We start from the raw sequence: 26,119 nt of genomic DNA, 5'->3' as shown, positions 1-26,119 counted from the left end.
AGTTCTGTGAAACTTCTAGTTTGCAAATAAGCTTCCGAAGAAGATGGAATACCGCTCCAGACGTGACAAAATTGTCAAAGTCGGGGGCCGGATATGAATTGATATCTGATATTTCACACTTAGGGCCACCCTCAAGTTTTCCTGTCACGATTACGTTCAATGAACCGGCAAATTAAGAATGCGACTTCGTTTTCCATTATTTAAAAAAAAATGACGGATGATCTTTCGAAGTGGAATTAAATAGTATGAGATTTTCCCGCGGTTTGAAGGTGTGGTGACTTAAGTAACGCTGACGTTTAGGTATTTCCCGTTGTGTTTCTAAAAATATCTAGTAAGTATTCGTAGTTCAAATGGTTATTCATGAAAATTTTAAAGTTTTGTGAAGAAATTTAAATATAAACCGTGTGATAGAAATACAGGATCATGTTCGCGTTCCTCCTTTCAGTCGGTTTGTTGTTTCTTTTATTTGCATTTTTAGTAGTCGTTAACAGAGAACGGATATGGCCGAACAGGATTTGAAAACGACACGGCAACGAACTGATGGTACACGGAACCGCTTTTTCAATGGTCTCCAGTCGAATGTAATAATCTGATTTTATCTTCAATCAGCCATCCCAAATGTTGCGATAAACCAAATACATACAGCAAAACGTCTACGAAGAAAAACTGAAGAAAGATCATCTTCAGAAGCTTCTTTTGATAAAAATATAAAATTATCGTGGCATATTATGCCCAGATTTGTGTGCTAAAATTGTTGGAACCTCATAGTCCACTTGTATATCCCTATCGTTTTTGAATTGACATTTGAATACATATTTTTACAACAAGCAGCTTTTAAAAGGTGTAACATTATATACCGAAAGCGTCAATTAAAGAAAAAATGTTTAATAGGTGTAGCATGAATAGTTTAAAAAGTACAAAGTGATATTTCCCAATTTCAAACATTACAAATACGGACCTAGCAATTATGTTTATGCTGAGTCATTCCGACTGGACTATAAATATTCAATTACCAGATATAACATTGTTACAATTATTCTCATATTAAGCTCCACAAAAGAACCTCCGGCATTTCGAACATTCTTTAAACGGTGTAATCCACATATTTGTAAGCATTTTATTACCATCCACGTAATTAACAAAACCTTATCTTTTTTTATCTCGTAGCGGTGTACTGTGGTAAAAATTTAAAAAATATTATGTACTTAACGTAACCGGTAGCTGTTGTCACAAAAAAAATTAAAATATTTAGGTAACAATCCACGTTTTTTTCCCAAGATCTCGGACGGTGGTTCTCACTTTATTTTTCGAAAATTGGCGATACACCATCAATTTAAGACACAAAAGAAGACCAATTATTGCTGTTTTCGGCTTTTGTTTCCCTTATGTTCAGACACACATGTTATTAGAACCCGCTTATTTGTAGCCTGTTGGCGGCAAGAAATAATTGGCGACTTTCGGAGGTCCAGTCCGACCAGACTCGACGATTCTCTTTGGTTTTGCTCTTTTTTGTGGTTGTATCGACGAAAGGAAACCGCGAACCCCACCTCGAGGCTGTACAAGTTTGGAGCTTCGGAAACCATATTCGAATTAACGTATTCTCTACTTTACAAGATGAAAAACATTGTCAGATAGCTCGGAAGGAACACTAGTTTGTATTTTTAAAATAAAATGTACCAATACCGGTAACAGCACGCAATCTATATGATTCACATAAATAGGTACACAATTGTATAACTAGTTATGAAAGTCATACTTTTTTTCATGATTTTGCAGTTTGATTAACGAGGGCGTAGCCTGAGTTAATCAAGCAAATAAGTGAAAAAAGGGACTTTTATTACGTGTTGTACACACTGGTTTTTTTTTTGCATTTCGATGTAAGTTGAGAAATTTGGTCTAAAAGGATTTATGAAAAATTACAACAAAAAAAAATAGGAATGCTTTGACAATAATCTCCAAGGAGATGGAATAAAATGATGCAAAAAAGTACTACTTTCACTACGACTTTTCGTGTAAAAAAGTGCCACTTTCATTACGATATGCAAAAATGAAAATTTAATTCGCATACAGCTCTACATATCATTTTAAAATCTCCAACTATGCTACTGGAATCAATATGAGAAAACATTACCTTCGCCAATTTCATATTTTTATGCTGGGATCGAACAAAGTATAGTGTTATTATTATTATTAAATCAATTTAATTAATTGATAATTAAATTTTTTGGGAATATGTATATCGTATTTAATCTTCATCACGAGAGCCGCTTTCTGACGTAACAGAATCTATAGAAAAATAGAAGTCAATTTCTTTTATCTATTTTTAATTAATCTCTAGTCTTTTTTCGGACATGGCTTGACTATCTCTTTTGCTCTGACAATATCTCAGTTCAGCATGTTCCTAATAAATTTAATTAGCCTCTCGGAAAAATACCAACCAGAAATATCCCTACACAGCAGAACATCAAACTTTATTTTTTAGAGAAAATCGCAATACATCGATTTCAATATCTAAAATTATAAATGTGTATGTAATCTAAAATTTGGACTCCAAGCAAGTTATTACTGTTCCTCTAATTATTATCAGCTTTCATATTAAAAATATAGTTTTTTTTTTGTACTTATACCGAATTCGAAAAACTTTGGGCTCTCAGTATTCAAGGTAAATACGTAGACTTTCAATTCCTAAAACTTAAACATCATTTTTGAAATTTATGGTCTTTTAGAGTTAATGCCTTTGTGCATAAAATAAGACCCCGGGACACAAAGCTGTCCATCCTTTAATTCCAGATTAACCGCGAAGATAAAGTAACTACCCCTTAAGATGCTTAAGGAAATAACAAAGGACATTACTTCTGGAAACTGGCATTCGCTGAAAATCAATTTCTTGGTAAAATATTATTTTTTACAGCCAGAATTCCACACAATCCTCGAGTCTTGGAAATGACTCATTATTAACGTAAGTTGATAAAATAATTTTTTTTAACATCAAGTTGAAAATGCGACTTAATCTTCATTACTCTTCAGCATAAACGAAAATTTGTTTAGGTCACATTAATTTTTTCAAACTTGAACCCAAACTACTCTCCTACTATTTAATAATTCTAACAATAATTAACAATCGAATGTGTTAACAGTTAACCTAATATTGGAATTGTATTGGCTTTGTCTTCTAAAATTACAAAGATCTTAGGTGATTCATTTACCCATGTGCATTACGCTAATCTGTTTCTCAAAATCGTAGTAGGGAGAAATTTTAGCACTAGTTAGCAAACAAAAGAAAAATATTATAATAGGTGTGTCATCAAGAGCTAGACTAGTCGGAACTTGATGGCTTTCCATCAAATAATGAGTTTGTGAAGACCTCTCCTAATAAGCCGGCAAGTTTCAACAGGTTTGCAACCATCTTCAGTGATTATTTAAAGTTAGACAGAAACCTACTCACCATTCGATGCTCCTGTATCCTTTGGCACAACAATGCAGTCCTTTAAACTTTCCCGCAATTGCGAATTCTTCCACGCTGGGTTCTTTTGTAAACTGCATGTAAGACCCATTGGTACTGTACGTGTTAACAGAGCAATAATCTTCGATGGTTAGGCCATAATCGATTATACAAAAAATAGTAAATAAACCACTCAATTTTAACACTGCCATTTCTTATAGCGACTGATGTAATTCTGATTATCTAATGAGTCACCACGACTAAATTAATCGTTTTTTCGGCGAGTTCGAGTATTGAAATGCACTAGCATATTTATTTAAAAAAACGGGAATTACGTTGCTTAAGACGTCGACAATATTTAATGAGTCATTACTGGGGCAGCAACCACTTGCGGCCTTACGTTGTCTTAGTGTCGTATGAGTTGACAAAACTGGAGTCACAGCAACGCACTAAACTCTTTCACGACCACATGTGCAATGAAGTAAAAAACGATTTCACGTTCGCCAAGAAACGTGGTTCACCTGTTCGAGTTCGGGTGTTTTCGTTTACAAGAGTGGGGAGAAAATCTGCACAGGAACATCTCTCACCGTCTGCAATACCGGCTATTCCGTAATAAATTTATAAGGTTACTTGGCCAATTGCACAAATGCGTTTTATGGCAATTATCAAAGCAATTATTTTTAACTATACGATAATAGTTATTTTCTGTTTAATTTTCAATTTTGAATGGTTGATCCATTACTTTTTCATAATCCCAATAAGAGCTGGATTGTTCTAAGTTATGACAATTTTTATTGTAATTGTCACATGTTTTTATTGAGTAATAAAATTTAGTTTGCCGTATTTTATGTTATTTTATTACATTAGTTAATTATTTATTACGTTAACAGCAACACTGATTTATGTTGCGACAGAATTTACAATTTAACATTAATAATTCATGTTGATTGCTAGATTGCTATTATCTATGTATGTAGGTATATTATATTATTTAAAAATAATGTAAAACTTATACATATTTCTTACTTACAAATTTGGTAATTCAATAACAAAGAAGTGAACGAAAACAAAGAGAAGTTCTAAGAAATTTGCGCATCAGCAAGTTTGGAGTTTCTCGAATGATAAAGAAGTTTCGTTTGACGACTGAAGTCACAGTCTAATACTAATACGAAATACGTACGTATTTTATGAAAAAGCCGCCGTTCTTGTCCATTAAGATTCTTGGGAAATTACAAGAGTTATCTAATTTATTATGTATGTACAGTTAATTTCAAAATTATACAGTACACCTCAAAAATCAAGAAGTCGATTTATTACAGCTTTTCCCCATGTAAAGATGCCTTTTTGAAATTTGACGGTCATATTTTTTATGTAGGTTAGGTAAGTTTGACAACATAAAATGTCGCTGATATTTTAGAAGACCATAATATTGTCTGTTTTATCCTCTGCACGGGGCTCTTCGCGTTGTTATAATACTGGACTACCTCTGGATCGACCACCTTTTTTCTAATTTGAAAAAAATGTGCACTTTCACGTTTTCGGTTAGATTAGGCATTTTGTTTGTCAAAATTGACACTGATCATTGACAAGAAATGTAAGTGCATTTTACACTGTAGAAAATTAGGTGTACTCTATAATTTTGAAATTAACTGTACATACATTTTTAAATCAGTACTAATACTAAAGAGTATGTACATACCTACAGCGTGTATCAGAAATAGGTAGGTACAATAATTTTAACTGGTAAAAGAACTCTTTAATATAACATTTAATTGTTAAATAACATTTTTGCAAATTCTCAAAATTATTTTGTCATTTTACCCCCCTTTAATTTCACGAGCCAATTACCATCTCTGTATTTATTAAAATAAAGTTTTCATTTCATTTAGAAAAAATCGACCGTGAATAAAAATAACGAATTATGCAGTGGGAACTAAAAAGGTAAAATGTTGATAGGTTCCTAATCGCTTTCCATTGTTTTTTCTTAAACTGCAACTGAAGAAAAACAATAAAATAATACCATCGTTCAGTCATCGTCTTGCCGTTGTTGGTGATTTGTGTTAATTTGCGGAAGCAATTATTGACCGATATAAATATACAGGATGTCCCCCAAAAAGAAGACGAGTCCATAACTCCGTTATTTATCGGAAGATTTTAATTATCTTACACTAAATTAAATAGTTGTTAATAGACTACGAAATGGCCTAATAAATTCAAGTATAGCCCCATGGGCTTCAAGGGTAAACTGTCAAAATTTCTTTTTTCAAATGGGATTACATATTTTTTTTAGTAATTCTGATAGAGATTTTTATTCTGAAAACAACAATGTATCACAAGTAAACACCAAAAATTTCACCAAAAAAATGTAAAAAAAACCGCTACTATCGTCTATGTTCCATTTTGCGCTAAACATTGGCGGCATATCTGCGCAATCCCACATGTTATTATTTGTCATTTGTTTTTCCAGCTACCTTAATTTGGTTATTACATTGTAACGCAATGCATTTTGATAGCTTTTCGCTTGGTGCTCGTCATTTGTTTCAAAAGTTAGTGTAATTTTTTTTTATGTGAAGTTATACTTGTGATACATTGTTATTTTCAGAATTAAAATCTCTATCAGAATTACTAAAAAAAAGTATGTAATCCCATTTGAAAAAAAATATTTTGACAGTTTAGTCTTGAAACCCTTGGAGCTATAGGTGAATTTATTAAGCCGTTTTGTAGCCTATTAACAACGATTTAATTTGGTGTATAGATAATTAAAATCATCCGATAAATAAGAGAGCTATGGACTCGTCTTTTTTTTTTTGGGGACACCTGTATAAACTGAGATGGGTCCATTATCCGTTACTTATTGAAAACACCATTACAAACATATTTTCAGAAATTTTGTCATCAAAGGGTATAGCTTTTTTATTGCAATCAGAAAAAAAACTCTAGCAGGATTAACAAAAAAAAAAAAAATTATAGGTTACCATTTGAAAAATAAAAGTTGCCGATTGGCCATAAATGGGTAGAGGATATATGTAAAAATTATAATTATATGCTCACTCAGGTTTGTAGTGGTTTTAGAACCATTTCGTTTCCTGTACCTATATTTTTTTTTTCACTTGGGTCATCAATAGCAAAGTTATAGCGTGGGCCGTTTTTTAAAGACAGCTTGTATCGAGCGATCAAATTAATTTGTAATCGAGTCATCCATGTATTTGAATCCGTATGTCTTTGCAATTGATATGTCGAGATCTAACCTGTGTTTCATGCTGTGTTTATTGGAGCGTGGAGTTCAAGTAACGACATACGATTTCGGATTCATGGATAACTCGATTACAAATTAATTTGTTCGCTCTTTATATGCCAAACACTAAGTTACATTTGCAGAGTTATTTATAAATTTATGTTAAATACTGTCTCTGGAGATAATTATGTAAGTAGTAATTAATTAATGATTAATAAAAATTGTAGAAGAGAAACAAATGAAACAATGTATGTAATAAAATTATGAAGACATATAATTTTAATAGTTTAACTTAAAGTGATTTAAAAAACAGCAGCAGTTATATCAGGTGAAACTGTTGTGGTTGTGGCGGTCATTCCGGCGAGAACGTCGTTGATTAGGCCTTCAATCATGGGACTAATTAAATCACTAACTATTCCCGCGTTTTCATTGAGGAAGGGGATAACTACATCATTGAGAAGACTTGTTACCAATGTGCTAGCAAAGGAACTAAATTCGTCGTCATATAACAGACCGTTAACTTCAAACTAAAAACAATTAAAAAAATACATTTTCATTAGTAATTCATCTTTAAAAATTAGCATATTCATATTCAAATTTCTTCTAACTGTTTACATTTTCTCTATGAGTGTAAAGGGTGTTTTTTTTTTAATTTGGCGTCGAAGTTGGCGTTGAAAAGTCGATCGTGAATGAACCACTCGTCTTAAAAACACCTATTTTTCAAATTATAGATTAAAAACACAAACAAGGCAAAAAGTGAGGTTAAATTGAAACAGATGATCAACCATTCGTCTTAGAAAAGACCGATTTTTTAAATTGCATATTAAAAACACACAAAAAGTGTGATTAGATTTAAACAGCTTATCAGAGTTAGAGTTATAATCCGGTGGTGCGTTCACAATCGACTCTTCAACGCCAACTTCGACGTCAAATTTTAAAAAACACCCGTTGCCTACCTACATCACCAGTTTTGTGTAGGTACTTATTGAAAGTCACGAAAAACGACACAAAAACAATGGTTATCAACTTATTAACAAATTTTAAATTAATTTCATAGTAAGTTAAACAATAAAAAAGTAACAAGAAAAACAAATATTACTGATAATTATTTCAAAGTTATATACTCACCGACATACGTTCTAACCCTATTGCAACTTTGAAATTTTTGAATTGCATTCCTGAGGTAAGGTTGAGTTGACTACTGCCCATCAACTGCAAACCTTCAATTTGGATTCTAAATACAATACAACTTTAGTATGACAAAAAGCACATAAAAGTAGGTACATAATATTTACTTTGATGTCCCATTTCCATAAATTGGTAAAATTGTCAACAAGACAGTATCTGCCAAATATCCAGTAGAAAGATCAATTGGAGGCATTTCTATAGTGAAATTTAGTATCATTCCTAAAGCAGCCAAATTAAGAAAAGTTACTTGAAATCCTTTTAGTCCGCTGACGCTTACATCGGAAAGTTGAAGATTACCACTGTAGCATAATTTGAACTAAAAACTTGATTTCAAAATACAAAACAGTATATTAGACCTTATAAGTGACTCCCCGATGAAGTCTCCAAAGTTGATGTCAAGCTGGTCAATTTCTAAAGGTTCAGGAATGCTTGGTCTGAGCCCTTCAATTGTGGAATTGATCATGCCTTCCATGATATATGGTGATATTTCACTATCATCTACAGAAGAATAATTAATAAAATAAGAAATATCCATTCCGTAATATAAATTCAAGTACTGTTTGATATTAATCTTCTAACTATTATTAAAAAAGCGCCCTCCTAATATCTCAGCTAAAATAACAAAATTAATATTATACTTAGTGAGTATAATTATACTGGATATCAGGGTATACCGGGTATCAACCACCAAACCTGGCCATAGGCACATTACACATATTAAAATAAAATATGAGTTGCTATGAAATATATTATTGTGTAATGTTATATTGACAGCTATAATTATCATCCGTACAAACAATGCCATCAGGAAACTTTTGATGTAGGTAACGTAGAAAGTAGAAATACTTTTGAAATTTGGAAAAGGGAAGAACGATCACAGAGCAGTATTAAGTTCAATTATTGGGCAAATTTGACGAAACAATAATATGTTTCATAGCAACTCATATATTATTTTAATATGTGTAATGTGCCTATGGCCAGGTTTGGTGGTTGATACCCGGTATATTTCACGAGTGATAGAAGCTATAATAAGCTCGGCGGAATTGAAAATGCAACCCACAATTCATTTTCAAAGTTAGAATAAGTGGCTAATTATTATCATTCGGTATGTGCTGAATTAAAAACCGTAAAGGACTCTCTCAAAAGATCCAACTTAAAATAAGTAATAGGTATATGTTAAAAGCTAAATTTTATAATTGAGGCAAGATATTTAAAAATATTTGTGATTTTTAGATATTGAACTTGAACTGTGAACTATGGAATTTATCGCATTTACTATCTCCGCTCAACGTTATCGCTGTTTCATCTAAACGTATTTTTATAAAATAATAAAGTTCAATATAGTCTTAAATAATTATTCTATTTTTTAGAAAATTTTGTTGTGCCTAATTATTAAGACAATTGACAACATTTTTTTTTAAATTTAAATTGTATTTTAATTTCAAATATTTAAGAGTTTTAAACTGACGAGATTGTCATTACTTATTAAAATGTTTTGAATAAAAGTCATTGTCGAGAGAAAATTTGATCTTACCTTCATAATCTGACACCGAAAAGACGCATCCACATAGAAGACTGAGTGTTAAATAGATTGTAAAATTTTTCATGTTGACAATGTTAATCTGCAAAATAAAAAATATGAAAAGATTAAAAGTTAGATGCAGTTATGAATTTTATATCATACACAGCTTTAATTTACAAATATTGTTACATTTATAACATTTTCAATTTTACTGCAACGGGAAAGATCGTACATACCTAGAGAAAAAGAACACAACAATATCTAATGAAAATGATTTATGGTATGTTATGTTATGTGATTTCATCACTATCTAATGAATCTACTGATATCTACTGATATCTGCAACAAGTAGGTATTTATAATTGTTCGCTTTATCACACCTGCAAAACACATACGTTTGAGCTTTATGGCCCAGAAACCTAACTTTTACAGGTTTATGGTGTAGTTAAAAGTTAAAATTATATTTATGTTTATATATAATAAATAAAATGTTTTTTGTTCGACACTGTCAGAATTTGAGAATTTTCTCCTGTGTGAACGGATTTTGATAACGAAACGCCAAGCTAATTTTAAAGATTTTAAGCGATTTGGAGCCTTTAAGGGGCTCGTCGAGCAAAAAACGTTGTATTCAACTCGTTCACTCGCGTTTTAAACTGGGCCACTCATGCCAAAAAAAGTCCAATTTACACACGAACTCGTTAAATAAACTACCATTTTCTGCTTCTATTGTATAATAGCGTAATTAATAAAGTGTTTTTATTAGATAACAGGGGTCATTACCCACGCCCCGTTGAATAATAATAATTTCAAAACTCACGACAAATTTCATAGCTTCTAGTTTATGAAGTTCAATAGCAAATTTTAATGCAAAACGTCAGTTTCAGTTTGTCTAATAATGAAACTTATTTATCAATCCTCATGAGTAATAGCCATCATTATTCGCTCATTGAATAATATACTATTAGGTACCTACCTAATAGTTGTTTGTTGTTAGTTGTTTTTAATGAAAAATATGTTATAGAAGGAATTTCTTACTTATCTAATGAATCCAATCATGTTTAGTGATATCTTTAACAAGTACCTACTCACTTAATTCGTGCGTATTTATCACACCTGCACTTGTTTTCAATAACATACCTAATTCAAAAACTATTGTCCATTAAAATTAATAACGTAGAATAATCATTAACACCATGTATTTTAATTTTCTTTAATATAAATACAAGTGTATGTATTTGTGATATGAATGAGTAAAATGTTTATATTGCAGAATGAATTGATGAATATCCTGAAAACCAATTAAATAATACAAAAGAATTTTAGTAGAAATTTTATTTTATAATATTATTGAAAATAGACAAATATAATGTGCAATGGTAACGTTAAATTTTGCGTTTACGGTTGAGCTACAGTTGTTGTAGCTGCTGTAGATTGCAAAATGGCATTAATAAGCTCTTCAACAATCGGACTTATAAGGTCTGAAATGACGTCTTGATGATTATCGATGAAAGAGGCGACGACATCATTCAAAACTTCACTTAAAATAGCGCTGAAATCTTCATCATCGAGGGCACCATGAATGTCAAACTGAAATCAGAGAGTTATGATTTAAAGAACTATGTATCATTACCAATAACAAACAATTAACATGTTACTGCAAAAGTAAATATGTATTGCTTAAACTTACAGTGGCTGATCCTACTGTTAGTTGAATACGAAGATTTTTAACTCCTAATCCATCGCTAAGTTCAGCTTGAGCGCTTCCTTCAATTACAGCATCCACAATGTGAATGCTTTAGGTACATAAAAATTAAACAAATTAGGTCTGTTCACATTCTTGAATACTGGGAAACTTACTTAGCTTTGCCGTCTCCATAAAGTGGTATCAAATCAGCAACTAGAAGATCTCCCCAGTAATCAGTGTTAAGATTTAGAGAAGGCAGAACGAAAGTAAAATTTAGTATCATTCCTATTGCTGCAAGATTCAAGTAGGGCACTTGGAAACCTTTCAAACCAGTAAGTTCAAAATTCGAAAGATCTGCAGTACCTCTGTAAATGAAGAAATTCTTGTCAAAGTTAGTACAAAATAACATCCAGATCTTACGTTAGAAATGTAATTTCTTCAGGAATTGTAATTGTAAGATTGTCGATTAACAAAGGCTCTGGAATGTCAGCTCTTATACCCTCAATTGTGCTGTTAATTAGATCTTCCATAATGTAGGGTTCAATATTGGACACCCCTAAAAATGTAAAATATGTAATTTATTAAAATGTACAGTCGAAATTTACAAATTTGCATCGTTTAATTACGGCTTTATCACAAATAGGTTAACTTTGGTATGACATATTATGTAGACACTGACAAATATATTGACAATTCAATGGTCTGATTTACACAGATTAAATTTTAAGTGTCCCAGTTTTATTTGTCCACCGACCGTACAGTTAATTTCAAAATTATCGAGTACACCCCAAAAATCAAGAAGTCGATTTATTACAGATTTTTCCACATGTAAAGATGCCTTTTTGAAATTTGAGCGTCAGATTTTTTATATAGGTTAGGTAAATTTGACAACATAAAATGTCGCTGATACTTTAGAACTCCATAATATTGTCTGTTTTATCCTCTGCTCGGTGCTCTTCACAATATTATAATACTGGGCTATCCACCGGATCTTCTTCTAATTTGGAAAGAATGAGCACTTTCGCGTTTTCGGTTAGATTCGGAATTTGTTTGTCAAAATTGACATTGATCATTGACAAAAAATTTAAGTGCATTTCACACTGTAGAAAATTAGGTGTACTCTATAATTTTGAAATTAACTGTACCTGACTGAAATATTTATAATAATTATAAATATAACACGTGTTCAATTGAAAAGTTCATCAAATTGACTTTGATTTTTGTCTAACCAACTTAATTTACGATGTTGTTGTATTTTAAAAAATAAAGTCAAAGCCAACTTGATGAACATTTCAATTGAAATTCAATATGAAATAAAGACTCACCATAAATTTCTGGCTTTACATTGGAAGATAAAGCTCCACTCAGAAGAGCAAAAAGTACCACTACGAGTTGTTTCATGGTCGGTCTTGCAATTTCCGAAAACACAGTTAAGAATATTGCAAGCAAAATTACTTTAATAATTATACCTCAGAAGAACAACTTTGCTGATCCACAAAGTAAATGCAATTATACGAATTTTGTGAAATATATTTGTTATTATATAGTTTAAGTGGTCCTGTTGACCTCTGTAAGTGATAAGTAAGATTATATTGTTTTCTTGACACCTGCAATGAAACATAAAAATACTTTTATTTAATTAAATTGCTTTTGAAGATAAGAAGGTGTGTGCTCCCATATTCTAAAATAATATTATCCAATGAACTTTAACATGAGTAATCACAAAAAAAATCATGATAAGGTATAAATCATAGAAACACTTTATAGTAGTTTTTTGTTCGACACTGTCAGAATTTGAGAATTTTCTCCTATGCGAACGGATTTTGATAAATGTCACTTGTCAAAGCGAATCGTCAAGCTAATTTTAAAGGTTTTAAGCGATTTGGAGCCTTTAAGGGGCTCGTCGAACAAAAAAACGTTGTATTCAACTCGTTTCACTCGCGTTTTAAAATGGCCCACGCGTGCCAAAAAAGGCCCAATTTACACACGAACGAGTTGAATACAACGTTTTTTTGTTCGACGAGCCCCTTAAAGACTCCAAATCGCTTAAAACCTTTAAAATTAGCTTGACGTTTCGTTTTGACAAGTTGTGACATTTATCAAAATCCGTTCACATAGGAGAAAATTCTCAAATTCTGACAGTGTCGAACAAAAAAATTATTAAAAATACAAGATATGATTTGTGTAAATAATGTTTCGAACAACTTCTTTGTTAAACGTTTTCTTCACATTGCGCAAAGGTGCAGAAAGGTTTATACATACTCGTGTTACTTCAAAATAAAGATAATTTCATCAACAGTGAAGTAAAAATAAGTATAATAAGTCCATTATCAATTACCAACGATCAACTTATTAAAAATTTTGTAGAAAACTTACAAATAACAATTTGAAAATAAAGCAATTGTGCAATCATAATTTTTTCATTTAGCATCTTCAGCCTTTTTCTACCTATGACGATTGTGTCAAACTTTTACTGATTTTTTAACGTTTACGCCAAGTTCTCTGCAATCTCTTAAAAACTTCTTTAAAATAAAGTCATAAGTGAAGCTTATGCTTATGCTTTGATATAAATCAAACAACATAAAAATATCTTGCATATGTTTTGTAGTTTCAATATACTTTATTTAAAAACAATATTTAGGGTTTAAAATTAACAGAACAAGATTTACATGTTACCATCTTTATTATGTTTAAATTCATCAAAATAATTTCATAATAAGAAAGCCTATGTTGGGATTGCTGTTGTTGTTACATCTGGAGGAACTGTAGTTGTTGCTAGAAGAGTGGCCAAAATGGAATTGATAAGTGATTCTGCGATAGGACTAATAATTTGCGTGATAAGTTCTTGATTTTCGTCAATCAAGTTAACAGCCAAGTCGTTGAGAATTGAACTAATGAGGTCACTCAATTCTTCATCATTGAAAAGACCATGAAGATCGAACTAAAATAAAAATAGAAATTTACTTGTAATAATAACGATAAAATTTACTCTTTAACCGAAGTTAAAAAATAGTACAAAATATGTTATTGAGTTACACACAATAAAATAAATTGAAATTGTTGTTTCATTTTGATAACATATTTTCCAATAAAAACTCTGATCAATACTATCTTGTTGTTCAGACAAAACACTTATTATACATAATATGAACCTGGATTTTTTAAAATTCGTCAATTTTATTGATTTAAATTGTATAATCTTTTTAGTACTTACTGTCGCATTTCCGATCGTAATTTGTAGCTCAAGATTCTGAACGCTTATTCCACCTGTTAAGTTAGCTTGAGCAGTTGCCTGGATTTCTAAATCCTCGATATGAATGCTACATAAATAGAATTATACGTAACATAAATATTAATGACTATATCACTTTGTAACTTACGTAAGGTTACCATCTCCGAAAACAGGTACAGTATTTCCAACCAGAAGATTTAAACTGTAATCGGTGAAAAAGTCAATTTGTGGAAGATCTAAAGTCAAATTTAGTCTCATTCCAACAATGGCGAAATTTAAATATGTTACTTGAAATGACTGAAGTCCAGCAAGATTCAAATTAGTTATAGTACCATTGCCTCTGTAATTGATATTATTTATCATTAAACAATGCCTGCTCTCCATTTATCATTTATTTATTCTCACGTTATAATTGCATCTTCTGTTTCTGGTAAATCAATTTCGTAAAGTTCAACTACAAGTGGATCCGGAATGTCTGGTCTCAGACCTTCAATAGTACTGTTAATTTCATCTTCAAAGACGTAAGGGTCAATTGAAGAATAATCTGTAATTAGATAATATTTTTTATCTCGTCCAATTACTTATATTTATTAACTAATTAATATTTACTAATTATAATAATATTTATTAATTCAATTAATTCTGTCGGATTAAAAAAATAAGTTTATCAATAATACATAAAAACACCACAAAGGATAGATTCTTTTTTTTTTAATTTAAAACTACTTCGTCAGATTAAATTGCATGAGTCTACGCGAAAAAATCTAATAAAAACCTATTTTTTGTTCGACACTGTCAGAATTTGAGAATTTTCTCCTATGTGAACGGATTTTGATAAATGTCTCCACTTGTCAAAACGAAACGTCAAGTTAATTTTAAAGGTTTTAAGCGATTTGGAGCCTTTAAGGGGCTCGTCGAACAAAAAAACGTTGTATTCAACTCGTTCGTGTGTAAATTGGGCCTTTTTTGGTACTCGTGGGCCTTTAAAACGTTCGTTTCACTCGCGTTTTAAAATGGCCCACGCGTGCCAAAAAAGACCCAATTTACACACAAACTCGTCAAATAAACTACTATTTTCCTTGCAAGCTCATTTTCTCCTTTGTAAACTGCCTCTTAACTGCCCTAAAGCAAAATGAGCAGATAACGAACCGTTGCCCTAGACAACACATTCAACGTTACATTTCTGACAGGTCTAGAAAAATTTGTCAAAACTGTCAAAAGCAAATGCAAAACCATTTTTAAAAGATTTGGAAGCTTCAGGGACGTCGTTTCAAACAATAAAATTTTGTATGCAACTCGTTTCTGGGTAAATTGGGCTTTTCTAATTGCCCTCGAGGCCTTAAAACCCTCGCTACGCTCGTGTTTTAATCTTGTCCCTCGGGTAATTAGAACAGCCCAATTTACACAGAAACTCATTGCATAAATAACTATTACTCACCATCTAACTGAGGATTTACGCTGTAGGTGATAACACCCGCAAATAAGGCGATTAGTATTAAGAACTGACGCATTGTAATAAAACAAAATAGCTCTTTAAAACTAGCGTTAACAGATGTATAAATGTTCTGGTAACTTATACTTATATCCTTTTATCTACTTTATAATATCAGCATGATATAATCATAACTGATTTTATTGTCATCAAAAACTCTAGAGCTATTGATAAGTAATAGCGTTATTTAGTATAAATCGTCAGATTTTCATTTTGAGATAAACCATCAGTCGACTTTTGGAACTTACTTTTAATCGATTTCAAATGATTAAATAAGGTGGAGTTTTTATGATATATTATCGCTGGCCAAAAAAAAACTCGTACAGCCAAAATTTTAGCATTGTAAATTAAAGTCTACAACGTCATACGTTATTGTAAGTGTCAAAGTCAATGCGAAAAAATGGGTTTAACTGAAATTCAAAAAAAGACTATAGCGCAACGTTTAACAGACAGGATTTCGATACGGGCAATTGCTACTGAGGTTGGTGTTGATAAAGATACCGTTTTATTGGCCAAACAAAAAATCAAACCTATGCATACATAACCTTTATTAAAAAAGCGATGTTTACACAACTCAAATTTTTAATTTTTGGATCTGTTGTTCTGTCATCTGTGTACGAGTTTTTTTGGCCAGCGATAGTACAGTTACTTGTACAATTTCAGATTTATTATTTTACAAAAAAGTAAACAATAAGTATGAAATTAGATGTGTTTTAGATTTTGTTATGTTACATCTAAGTACTTATAGTTGAATTTTTTTAATAAACAATTGTCAAAACGTTGTCTTGTTGGTATGAGCCAAACTGTGATTTTCATGATAATACGATTGGTCACATTGAGTGTCAACATTTTTTTATGTAACTGAGCCTGCGCCCTAACGAGCGAGAGTTTATTTCAAATTCGAAAAGGTTTCTCCTGATTTCTCATTAAATTTGTTTTGAAAATGAATTCACGGAAGAAAGGTACGGGAAGTGAAGTGAACATAACCTTAACCATGATTTGGTGTCAAATTGTTATACAACTGGTCCATATGTCCAAATTTTAGGGTGGTACAGTATGGTTTTTTACTTCATTTTGACACTGACAATTGTTTATTAAAAAAATTTCACTATATGTTTCTAATTGGTATTAAATCGTAAAGTCTGAATAGACTTAATAAAGACGAAATACATTTTTCAAAAAATAAAATTATATTTTTGTCCAACCAAGAGGTTACTTTTACTCGTAATTCCGTTTTCTATTACTAAAGATGATGTTTTTGTAACTGTACCAAAAAGTTACGTGTTACTAAGGCAACACTTTTACTTCCTAAAGTTAGATTAAAAGTACCTTTAATCCTACGCTTAAAATTTTTTACTTGCAACTGTAATACCGTGTGAATAACAATTACTGATTGAGTTGGCAATAAATTCTGGTGACTTTTGGTGACTTTTATGTCATGTTCCAACGAGAAAATCATTTTATTAATAAAAGAATACAAAAACCAACACGTTTAAATATGAAATGTATACCAGCTGTCAATAGTGTCAATAAAACAAACCGAAATAGGTACAATTCACAGTCTTGAAAATTTCATGTAAAATTTTTTATTGCCAACTGAAACAGTTATTGTTGCTCACCCTATAGTTTCATACTTCGTTGATTTGAAGAAAACAACTAAATATGTAAACAAAAAATCCAAAACTATCTCTTTGGTTACATGAATATTTCAATAAAACTTTCGTTTTAAGATTTTAAATGTATACCTATGAATTTCGTGCTTTTCATGATATGGATCCTCTACTTGGTTGGAGAAAAAATAGTATGTGTCATACGCATTAAAAGTGACTTTTTTTGACTTGCAATTATTGCAGTACCTCGGCTACGCTACGCTTCACCTCGCTGTGTATACAAATTGCCCCTCAAAAAAAGTACCAGTTTTAATCCTAATAACACAACATGCTATCTATTAAGCAATAATTAATATAAATATAATGGAACGACTTAATATAAATATAATATAATGACATTCAACCTTTGGTGACTTTCAAAATATCATTATCAAGTGTTTACATCCACGTAAGTAAAGGTCAGGTGTGTACATCTGTGTGTATTGTTTGAAATAATTTATTTTGAGTAGTTGAGTTCTTTTGATGTTTGATCAATAACGTGTTAGAGAATTAAAGATAATACTAACAATGGATCTTTATTTTATAGATCATATCATATCTGCATGAATACCTAGATATCTCCTCATTCAACGCTTTTAACCTTCAACTACATTATTTTTTTGATGTGAAAAAAATAAAAGTTCTACCTAAATACAAATTGAATTTTGCAGGTGTTCACTTTTGATTTTACTTAATAATTGAGATTTTAAAAAAATCGCATTTTATACAGTAATGCACTATACATATTGCTAAATTCAAAATCATTTAAAATGTAGACATAGCAACCATTATTGCATAGCAACGAATTTTGCGCAAAACACATTTTTAACATGGAAATGAATTATTTTTATCGGTAAAAATATCGAAAACAGCTGCTTAAATTCGAAAAAGCTGTTTTTAAAATATCTCCTCCAAAAGGAATTGTGCTTTACTTTTTTAGCCTTCCATTTTTTTCCAAATCGGAATATTTAAATTTTCTGGCAGAATACATTTGGAAAATATTTTTGTTTATTTTACTAAATTTTCAACATTTTCGAATAAAATGCGAAAAATTAATATTCGCAAGATATTCTATAAAAGTGTGACTCATATCATATGGCTATTAACTAGGTACTCGCTACTTCCTAGTTGCTACGCTTGCAGTCAAATCAGCCAAACTAATCAACAAAACATCACTTTTCTAAACTTGTTAGCAAATATACTATTATTCAACATCTACTCATAATAAACATACATATTACATAAAGTTTGGAACAAAACAACAAAACTCATAATAGCACTATGTGACGTTTTTAGGAAAATCGCTGGGGCAGTTCAATGACGTCATCACCATTTTTTTTTAATAACAACCCCACTTTTTGCTTCTTTTTCTGATAGTTTCCTACTACTATCGCGGCCAAAATACTTTGGTCGCCAATTTTTGACACTTCAAATGTAAATCAAGTATTAATGTCAATATACATGACAATTTCAAATTATTCTTGTCAAAAATATGGCACTTTCAGTTTTTGATAAATATAGAATCGTCTTACTTGCTTCTGAAGGTTGTCTAAACCGCGACCATGTTGATCTTTTGCTTTTGAACCCTGCCTCCACAGCTGGGATTTACCCTACCCGTATGACACTGATAGATTAAAATAATTTTGACAGTAGTAAAAAATAAGGTTAAACATCCTAAAGTTTGCTTTACAATTGAATGTCATTTATGTCACATTGACGACCAAAGTATTTTGGCCGCGATAGTACCTACCTAAACGATGAACGAAAAAAATTGGCGTCTTACATAAAAATTTGTTTGACAAAATTTTACTTCAAAAAATTAATTTAATTTTTAAGGTAATTTTTTTTTTGATGGGTTTATTTAAAATAAAAGATTTATTTTGATAGACCAAACAATTTGCAATTTTTTCGACAGAGAATTCGCGCTAAAATGGAACAAATAAGGCCTGACATTATTGAGCGCAGCGTATAAAGTGTTGGTGAGTGCCAAATGGTCGGCGGGGGACAATTTCAACATTTGCATTCAATTTTAGTGTTAACCTTAGATATTTGTTTGAGGTTAATTAAAATTTTTACATTAAAAATTAAATTTTTGAAGTAAAATTTGTCATTTTCTCAAAACAATTCTTACAGTCGAATGCAAAAAAAAGTAGACAAGAAGTTTTCCGCTGGTTGGTCCAGTCTTCCAGTTTTTCGATTTTGGTTGACTACGAGTGTATTCTTGGTTGCCTAGCCGAATGCAAAAAAAATCAGAAGTTATCGGTATTAGAAAAGCCACATTTATACAAATTTAAAATTTGTTCATTGTTATTCAGCAACTAAAAGACTAAAACGCGAGCATCGACGTGTTGCTATCATATTGAAAAAAATTACTTAGATCTAGATCCTATCGTCACTTTCATTACTTTATTATTCTATCAAAGTGGGGCTATTTTAAGACAATTTTAGCGGTGGTAAATAAAACTTTGTACAATATTCGTTGGATCTTACATTACTATGATTAGGTACTGTTACATTTAAAAAAAATGATAATCCGATCATCGTACGCACGACTCGCGGCGAGTTTTCCGCCGAAAATAATGAAACTCAGAGCGGAGTCAGATTCCACGCCTGGATTTCGTCGTCCACCGTGGGCTCGAGGAAGTCCCCGAGGAACGTCCAGGTCTCCAGAGACGTCGACCGCCCCGTGACGATCAAGGCCAGGGTGATAGAGTAATTTTTTGTTTTCGAGATGCGAGCGCGTCGTTTCAGGGAGAACGTTTTTTTTGTTCCGGTTTGAATTATCGGTCTGCTGGTGACCTCGCCTGCAAACGGCCGGTCAGACCGATAACAGTTTTTTGTAAGAGTTCTTATATTATTTATCTTTTGTGTCTTCGTCTGCCGCGCGACTTCTTTCTCTTTTAGAGTTTTCCTTTTCTTTTGGGAAATGAGGTGAGGCCAAAGGGAACAGTCCCGCCGATCGTGGGCGGCGTAGAAGAATAGCATCGAGGACGATATCGGGCTTCGCTTTCAGTTTCCCCTTTTTTTTTAAATTTTGGTTTTAAATTCAATTTACTTTTCGAGAATTTTTCCTTCTTTTTATTTTTTTATCGCGGCGAGAGCACAAACCTTCATTTGTACATAATTATTTAGTGTGAGAAACGATTTTTTTTTATATAATCAGATTCGGCCTACGGCCTCGTGGTGGGGCAATTCTTCACAATACGTACGTTAATATCCCACTTATATTGTAAATAACTACATATTGACTGATATTGACATTTTAAGCAGAATTTTTACGTTTCATGTTAAATTATACCTACTCGAATTTATTTGTCTGTTGCCATGGTTTGTAAAATTAGATCAATATTTTCGACAAGAAATCTGTGCAAGAAATTATATCTTGTCTTCTCGATACATTCTTTTACCTTTAACTTTTTCTGAAAATGACAGAATTTTGCCATATCGAACAACTTGTTAAGTTATTTAATCCACCTCGTGATGATGACGACTCTGATTCCGACTGCAACGATAACTGTGAGAATTCTGCAGAATGTGAAACCGAAGAGAAACCGAAAGAAAAAAAACAAAATCCATATGCAAAAATTGAAACTAACAGACAGGAAAATGACACATCCAATATGTATGACGCTGAAAACTTACTGCCTTCTGATTCTGAATTCTCTTCTGATTGGAAAAAAATTCCTAAATGGAATATAAGCTATCGCCAAAAAGTTACCGCGTCCGACGTGTTCTTACAAGTATGGACTAAGGTTTAGAATTAGTAACAAATTGTACAGGGCATTCGTGTTTTAGATGGGAGGTAAAACCCCATCAACTGCTAGTTGCGAAGATGTGATTGTTACTATAGACCTTCCTGGAGAGCACATGCAAAACATTGATATTAAGGTACTTACAAATAAATTGGAAGTGACTTCACCAAATTTTAGTCTTAAAATATCACTGCCTCAACCAGTTCATCCTCAGAAAGGCGATGCAAAATGGGATAAAGAACAACAAAAGCTCTTTATCACATTAAGAATGGAAAGAGAGTTCGATTTTATCAATTTTTAAAATCTGCAATGAATGTAAGGATTTTTTTTAATTTGCTGCACGTTATTAATTTTAATAAAAGGCATTATTTAATAATAAAATAAAAATGGGGCTTTTATTAAAAATATCACAATACTATAATCTTAATACTACTAAAAATTATTGTTTTATGGGAAATACATTTCTTATTTGGGCTTCCACACTTTAATCAATCGATCTTCGCTACCGGTAACAATTATAGATTTATCAGAAGAAATATCTACAGTCCTAATGGCTCCTAAAAATTAAAGTTTGAAGTAGGTAAGAAAGGTTGCCATAAAAAAAAAATCACCTGAATGGGCCTTATCGACTTCGTACAGCAATTTTACTTTCACAATATCCCATATAAACAGGTTTCCGTCGTCACAGCCTAAAATAAGTAAAAAACCGTCCCACTTCAAAGAAGAAATGGGTGATTTCATCGTTTTTGTAAAAACAGACAACCCAGTTTCAACGTCGATAATTTGTAAAGTCTTGTTTCTGCTACCTAACGCCAGTTTCATCCCATCGGGGCTATAATTAATTGTGGTAATGCTGGATGAATGGATTTGAAATTTCTTATTAAGAATGAAGTCTTTGGTTTGCCAAATGTACACTTCTCCATCTTCGGTTCCAACAGCTAAATAATTATTGTTCCTAACAATTCAAAATTTAATAACAATCACACAACTACTTTTACACAATTACATATCAAAATCCAAGCAGTTAACATGAGAATTGTGATCTATTTGCTTCTGTAGGCATTGTATTGGTCTGACTATACCATTATTATTTAAACCCTTCCATATTTTTACGGTACAATCCCCACTACCTGATACCAAAATACTGGCTATTTTACCCCAACACATGCAAGTGATGGCATCTTCATGGGCCAACACGCTTTCCGTCACTTTCCCATAATCTAGATCGTACAATACTCTGAAAAAATATTATAAGAAGAAAGGAAGTGATGTAACTTTATGATTACATCTGGTTGTCCCAACTTCCTATGACCAAAACATTAACGTTGGGCATCTGAATACAGCTACTTAACGGCATATTTCCAATGTTGGCACTTCTCGTTTGCCGATTTTGTTGCAAAGAAAATACCTTCAACTTAGAATCGTGGCCCACAGAAGTTACGCGAGTGCAGTCATCACTAATAAAAAGGTGACTGACCGTATTTTTATGAGTATTAAAAGTAGTTACAACCTCTAAATCACTCATATTTTTCCAAAGATCTGCAATCAGGCAATAAAGTAATTAATTATAATGGAAATTAACAAACAAAAACCTTCAGTTTCTGATAATTTAATTTGATGTGGTTCATTCAATAAAGGAAGACCAACTTTTCTCTGAGGGTGAGGTACTTTAAATACTTGTTTTGGAATTTGTCCAAACTCCATGATTTGCACCTCCAAAGCATGACGTTCATTTAAGTCGGAGATTAAATCGAGATCTACGTTTCCTTCGTAACACAGATGATAAAATACTAATAAAAAGTTTTCTATAAATATTATTACAAACATAATGTGCAACATACAATTATTAGCTTTTACTGCTTCTTCACCCTGCTGTTTGTATCCAAAAATTAAATCTATCCATTGGTGAAGTTTACGGGAAATAATGTCACTTTCTAAAGCATCTCTGAGTATGGTAACAAAATTTTTGGGACTTTCTGCCCACGGTGGTAATTCAACATCAGCTACTTTACGTCCGTTATAACGGTAACCAAAATTAATTCCCAAGTTGTTGACTAAGAAATTTCCTTGTTGTGAAATATCATAAAACTCTGGTATTAATTCTTTAAAATCAGACATATTGGTTTGGCAGTTTTTAAAAACATCCGCTACGGAATTAAACATTCGATCTGGGTGGTCAAAACGTCCACTTTGTAGACACAAGACATAATGAGGGTACAGTCTAGCTAAATAAAATAGCACAAAACCAGGAGTTGAATAGTGGGAGCCATACATAAATTTAGGATGAGACATTTCTTCATAACGTTCAAGAAGACGTCGTAATCGGACGTCATCTAACGCACCTACAGGTTTGCTCAAGTCTCTAAAGTTGTTTACATCTTGCAAATCTAAGTCTGACGCCGTGTAATTTGAAATAATCCATGGAAATATTGGATATTGGGTTAAATCATTTATTGTTCGATCACCTAAACTGTAAAATTATGTTTTGAAATGGTCCACAATTTGTTCAGAAAAAAATTACCTATTGATGTACAACAGATAATCATAATTAGATATAATACCATTTTGCCATTGTAAAGTCATTACATCTTGGTCTAACTCTTCTAGTTTTAATGCTGGTTCTTTTAATAACTTATCATGTAAATTATCTCTCTGTGCTTGATTTCTGAATGATAAATAAATATGTGGATTACTACTACTTTCACTACAGTAAATTTCTAAACCCTGAAAAAGTTGAGACATCCAGTAAAAAGTGTGGAAAATTTGATCAAAAAATCTAATTATTATACGTGTCTCAGAAATAAGTACATTAATTTTAACCAATGTCAGTTCTCGTCAAGAACAACAAAATTGTTATGCACCATTTTTTCGAAATATAATTTTCATTTCGGTATTTTTTTCCCCCATAAATTAACGAGCTGTTTATTTACTCGCATTTTCTAGTTATTTAACCCAATGACAGTGACCGTGAAATACTTTTTGTAAAATCAACGCAAAACATTGTGTTTTTAGAAAAAGTGTTTTCGCTCTGCGGCCGCGGTGTAGTTTAGTTTTGTCGACTCAACGAGGCAGGTGTTTACGTGTTGATTCTGTGATTTAACCTAAAATTTTGTGAAAATGGCGCGTTTATTTTCGAATAGTGAATACATAGATACTATGTTGGCGTATCGTGAAGCGTGCGGGAGTGCTCCTCGAGTCTAAAGAATTTCCGTGTGACTTCTTCTTGTGGGGGTACACGAAGGACTTGGTATATTCGGTCAGAATTGATACAATTGCAGTTTTAAGAGAACGGGGGGAATTCGCAATAACAGAGGTATACTGGAAAGAGTGGATGAATCATTTCGTCGGCGCCTACATTATTGTATTGACAATAACTTTGAACACTTCTTGTAATGATTAGTGATTATTCTGATTACTTCATGAGAATTTTTACGGATTAACACTAACTTTAGGAGACATTTTGTTCTCATCTTAGGTATCGGTGATTCATTATGGTCAGTTTAAAATAGTTTTCATTTTCATTTCATAATATCTACCATATGATTCCCTTTTTTCTCGTCTATCCTTATCATTATACGTCACAGCAACGGTTGCAGCAATTAGTCGCCGTTAGGAAAAAACAAGTGAAAGTTTTCTTTCATTTGTTTTTTGTTCTTCGCTTATCGGCATCGGCGAAGCAAATAATCCCCATTTGTGTGATATTTGCGTCAAATCTTTCAATCATTTTAACTGGATAACTTCAAGGTTTAGGAAAAAAATATATTTAAATATATTGTTGCTATTAACAAGTTCTATTACCAATTAAAATTAATGTACTTATTTGACACACATATTTAATTTAATACTTACTATATGTCTCAATAAAAATCTTCTTTTAACCATTCGCTTGATATTGTTTAACTCAATTCTAATCACTGGAACCTTCATAAAGCTTTAATCATTATGAAAACTACAAAAAACTAAGTACTCACTGTTTCTACATTATTATATGGTTGAAAAAATAATCTTGATGTTGATAACAAAATTCTACCAGGATTCACAACAAGGGGTGTTACTTTATCAGCTTCTGTTTCTAATACAACCTTCTCATACAGATCTAACCATAATGGATCAAAATTAACTCTTGCTTGACGTGAGTGCACAATTGTTGCAATCTGAATTAAGCCACAAACATTAATTAATTTATACTTACCATTTATACTTACCATGTCAGCCTGTTCAGCAGCTGGAAGAGTACTTGCACGATGGAGTTGACAAATTTGAGGTAAACAGTTCATAATATTTGCATAATTCAATTGAAACAAAAAATTAGTAGATTCTTTAAATTTATATGGTGCAACAATATTTCCTTCCAGCATTTCAATATATTCGCGACAATTCACAGTTAAAACATTATTACTGGTTAAATATTTTGCACTACCTTTCCACTGCTCAATTACTACACAGTCTTTTAATGATATTTTAATAATTGGCTTATTTATATCTTTTGGATCAAAAACTAATGATTTCGAACACATTTTTAATCTACCATCTTGTTTTTTATTATCAAATGTTTTTGGAGTAATATCTGGAGGAATTAGAACTGCGCTAAAATCTTCAAAATATATTTCACCGGGGTCCAACAATAACAACGAAAACCTTAAAAATACTCAAACTTATGTGCATAAAAAATATAAAAAAGACGTACTTTCCTCGATCCATTTTCAGAGGCAAAAATATTTTGAAATTGCTGCAAAGTATAAGGATAATGACAATTACAAATAACTTGGTGAAATTTCATCTAAATATGAAAAGAATGTGTTTATTGGATATGTGAATTTTTCGTGGGTATAAATAACCTCAAATTTTGTTTACACTTCAAAAAATTGTCACTGTTGACAGAACTTCCGACATTGCTAACAAAAAAAAAGAAATCTGTAATTC

At 31.8% G+C, this 26,119-nt stretch overlaps 6 protein-coding genes across 6 annotated transcripts in view; 1 reads left to right on the top strand and 5 right to left on the bottom strand.

Annotated features, from left to right (window-relative positions):
- Window positions 1-3,932, bottom strand: part of LOC138130112 (X-linked interleukin-1 receptor accessory protein-like 2) — a 28,395-nt gene extending 24,463 nt beyond the window's left edge. Inside the window, exon 1 of the mRNA XM_069046486.1 lies at window positions 3,446-3,932. Coding sequence (XP_068902587.1) covers window positions 3,446-3,654 — 209 coding nt within the window. The 5' untranslated portion in view covers window positions 3,655-3,932. The remainder of the gene's footprint in view (window positions 1-3,445) is intronic.
- A 2,998-nt stretch (window positions 3,933-6,930) lies between these two features.
- Window positions 6,931-9,774, bottom strand: LOC138130114 (uncharacterized). Its single transcript, XM_069046489.1, has 6 exons — window positions 9,624-9,774; window positions 9,400-9,487; window positions 8,222-8,363; window positions 7,973-8,164; window positions 7,806-7,911; window positions 6,931-7,204 (listed from the first exon to the last, which is right to left on the bottom strand). The coding sequence occupies exons 2-6, from the start codon at window positions 9,470-9,472 to the stop codon at window positions 6,980-6,982; spliced, it is 738 nt and encodes a 245-aa protein (XP_068902590.1). The 5' UTR covers window positions 9,473-9,487; window positions 9,624-9,774; the 3' UTR covers window positions 6,931-6,979.
- Window positions 9,775-10,704: 930 nt separating this feature from the next.
- LOC138131425 (uncharacterized) lies at window positions 10,705-12,597 on the bottom strand. The gene is made up of 5 exons (XM_069048410.1): window positions 12,397-12,597; window positions 11,492-11,627; window positions 11,245-11,436; window positions 11,075-11,180; window positions 10,705-10,974 (listed from the first exon to the last, which is right to left on the bottom strand). Exons 1-5 carry the CDS (start codon window positions 12,470-12,472, stop codon window positions 10,783-10,785), a joined length of 702 nt encoding a protein of 233 aa, XP_068904511.1. The 5' UTR covers window positions 12,473-12,597; the 3' UTR covers window positions 10,705-10,782.
- A 1,138-nt stretch (window positions 12,598-13,735) lies between these two features.
- On the bottom strand, window positions 13,736-15,909 carry LOC138131418 (uncharacterized). Its single transcript, XM_069048406.1, has 5 exons — window positions 15,742-15,909; window positions 14,709-14,847; window positions 14,452-14,643; window positions 14,286-14,391; window positions 13,736-14,012 (listed from the first exon to the last, which is right to left on the bottom strand). The coding sequence occupies exons 1-5, from the start codon at window positions 15,812-15,814 to the stop codon at window positions 13,797-13,799; spliced, it is 726 nt and encodes a 241-aa protein (XP_068904507.1). The 5' UTR covers window positions 15,815-15,909; the 3' UTR covers window positions 13,736-13,796.
- Window positions 15,910-20,395: 4,486 nt separating this feature from the next.
- Dnaaf6 (Dynein axonemal assembly factor 6) lies at window positions 20,396-21,579 on the top strand. The gene is made up of 2 exons (XM_069046976.1): window positions 20,396-21,184; window positions 21,240-21,579. The coding sequence occupies exons 1-2, from the start codon at window positions 20,870-20,872 to the stop codon at window positions 21,495-21,497; spliced, it is 573 nt and encodes a 190-aa protein (XP_068903077.1). The 5' UTR covers window positions 20,396-20,869; the 3' UTR covers window positions 21,498-21,579.
- On the bottom strand, window positions 21,562-26,098 carry LOC138130477 (protein FAN-like). The gene is made up of 11 exons (XM_069046974.1): window positions 25,884-26,098; window positions 25,402-25,834; window positions 25,168-25,350; window positions 25,046-25,117; window positions 23,718-23,920; window positions 23,038-23,666; window positions 22,789-22,986; window positions 22,483-22,735; window positions 22,203-22,433; window positions 21,808-22,151; window positions 21,562-21,753 (listed from the first exon to the last, which is right to left on the bottom strand). The coding sequence occupies exons 1-11, from the start codon at window positions 25,895-25,897 to the stop codon at window positions 21,662-21,664; spliced, it is 2,652 nt and encodes an 883-aa protein (XP_068903075.1). The 5' UTR covers window positions 25,898-26,098; the 3' UTR covers window positions 21,562-21,661.
- Between the last annotated feature and the right edge of the window lie 21 nt (window positions 26,099-26,119).

The sequence above is a fragment of the Tenebrio molitor genome, chromosome 5 (genome assembly GCF_963966145.1).
Source record: "Tenebrio molitor chromosome 5, icTenMoli1.1, whole genome shotgun sequence".
Lineage (NCBI taxonomy): Eukaryota > Metazoa > Arthropoda > Insecta > Coleoptera > Tenebrionidae > Tenebrio > Tenebrio molitor.
This window is presented reverse-complemented; position numbering and strand designations above follow the sequence as displayed.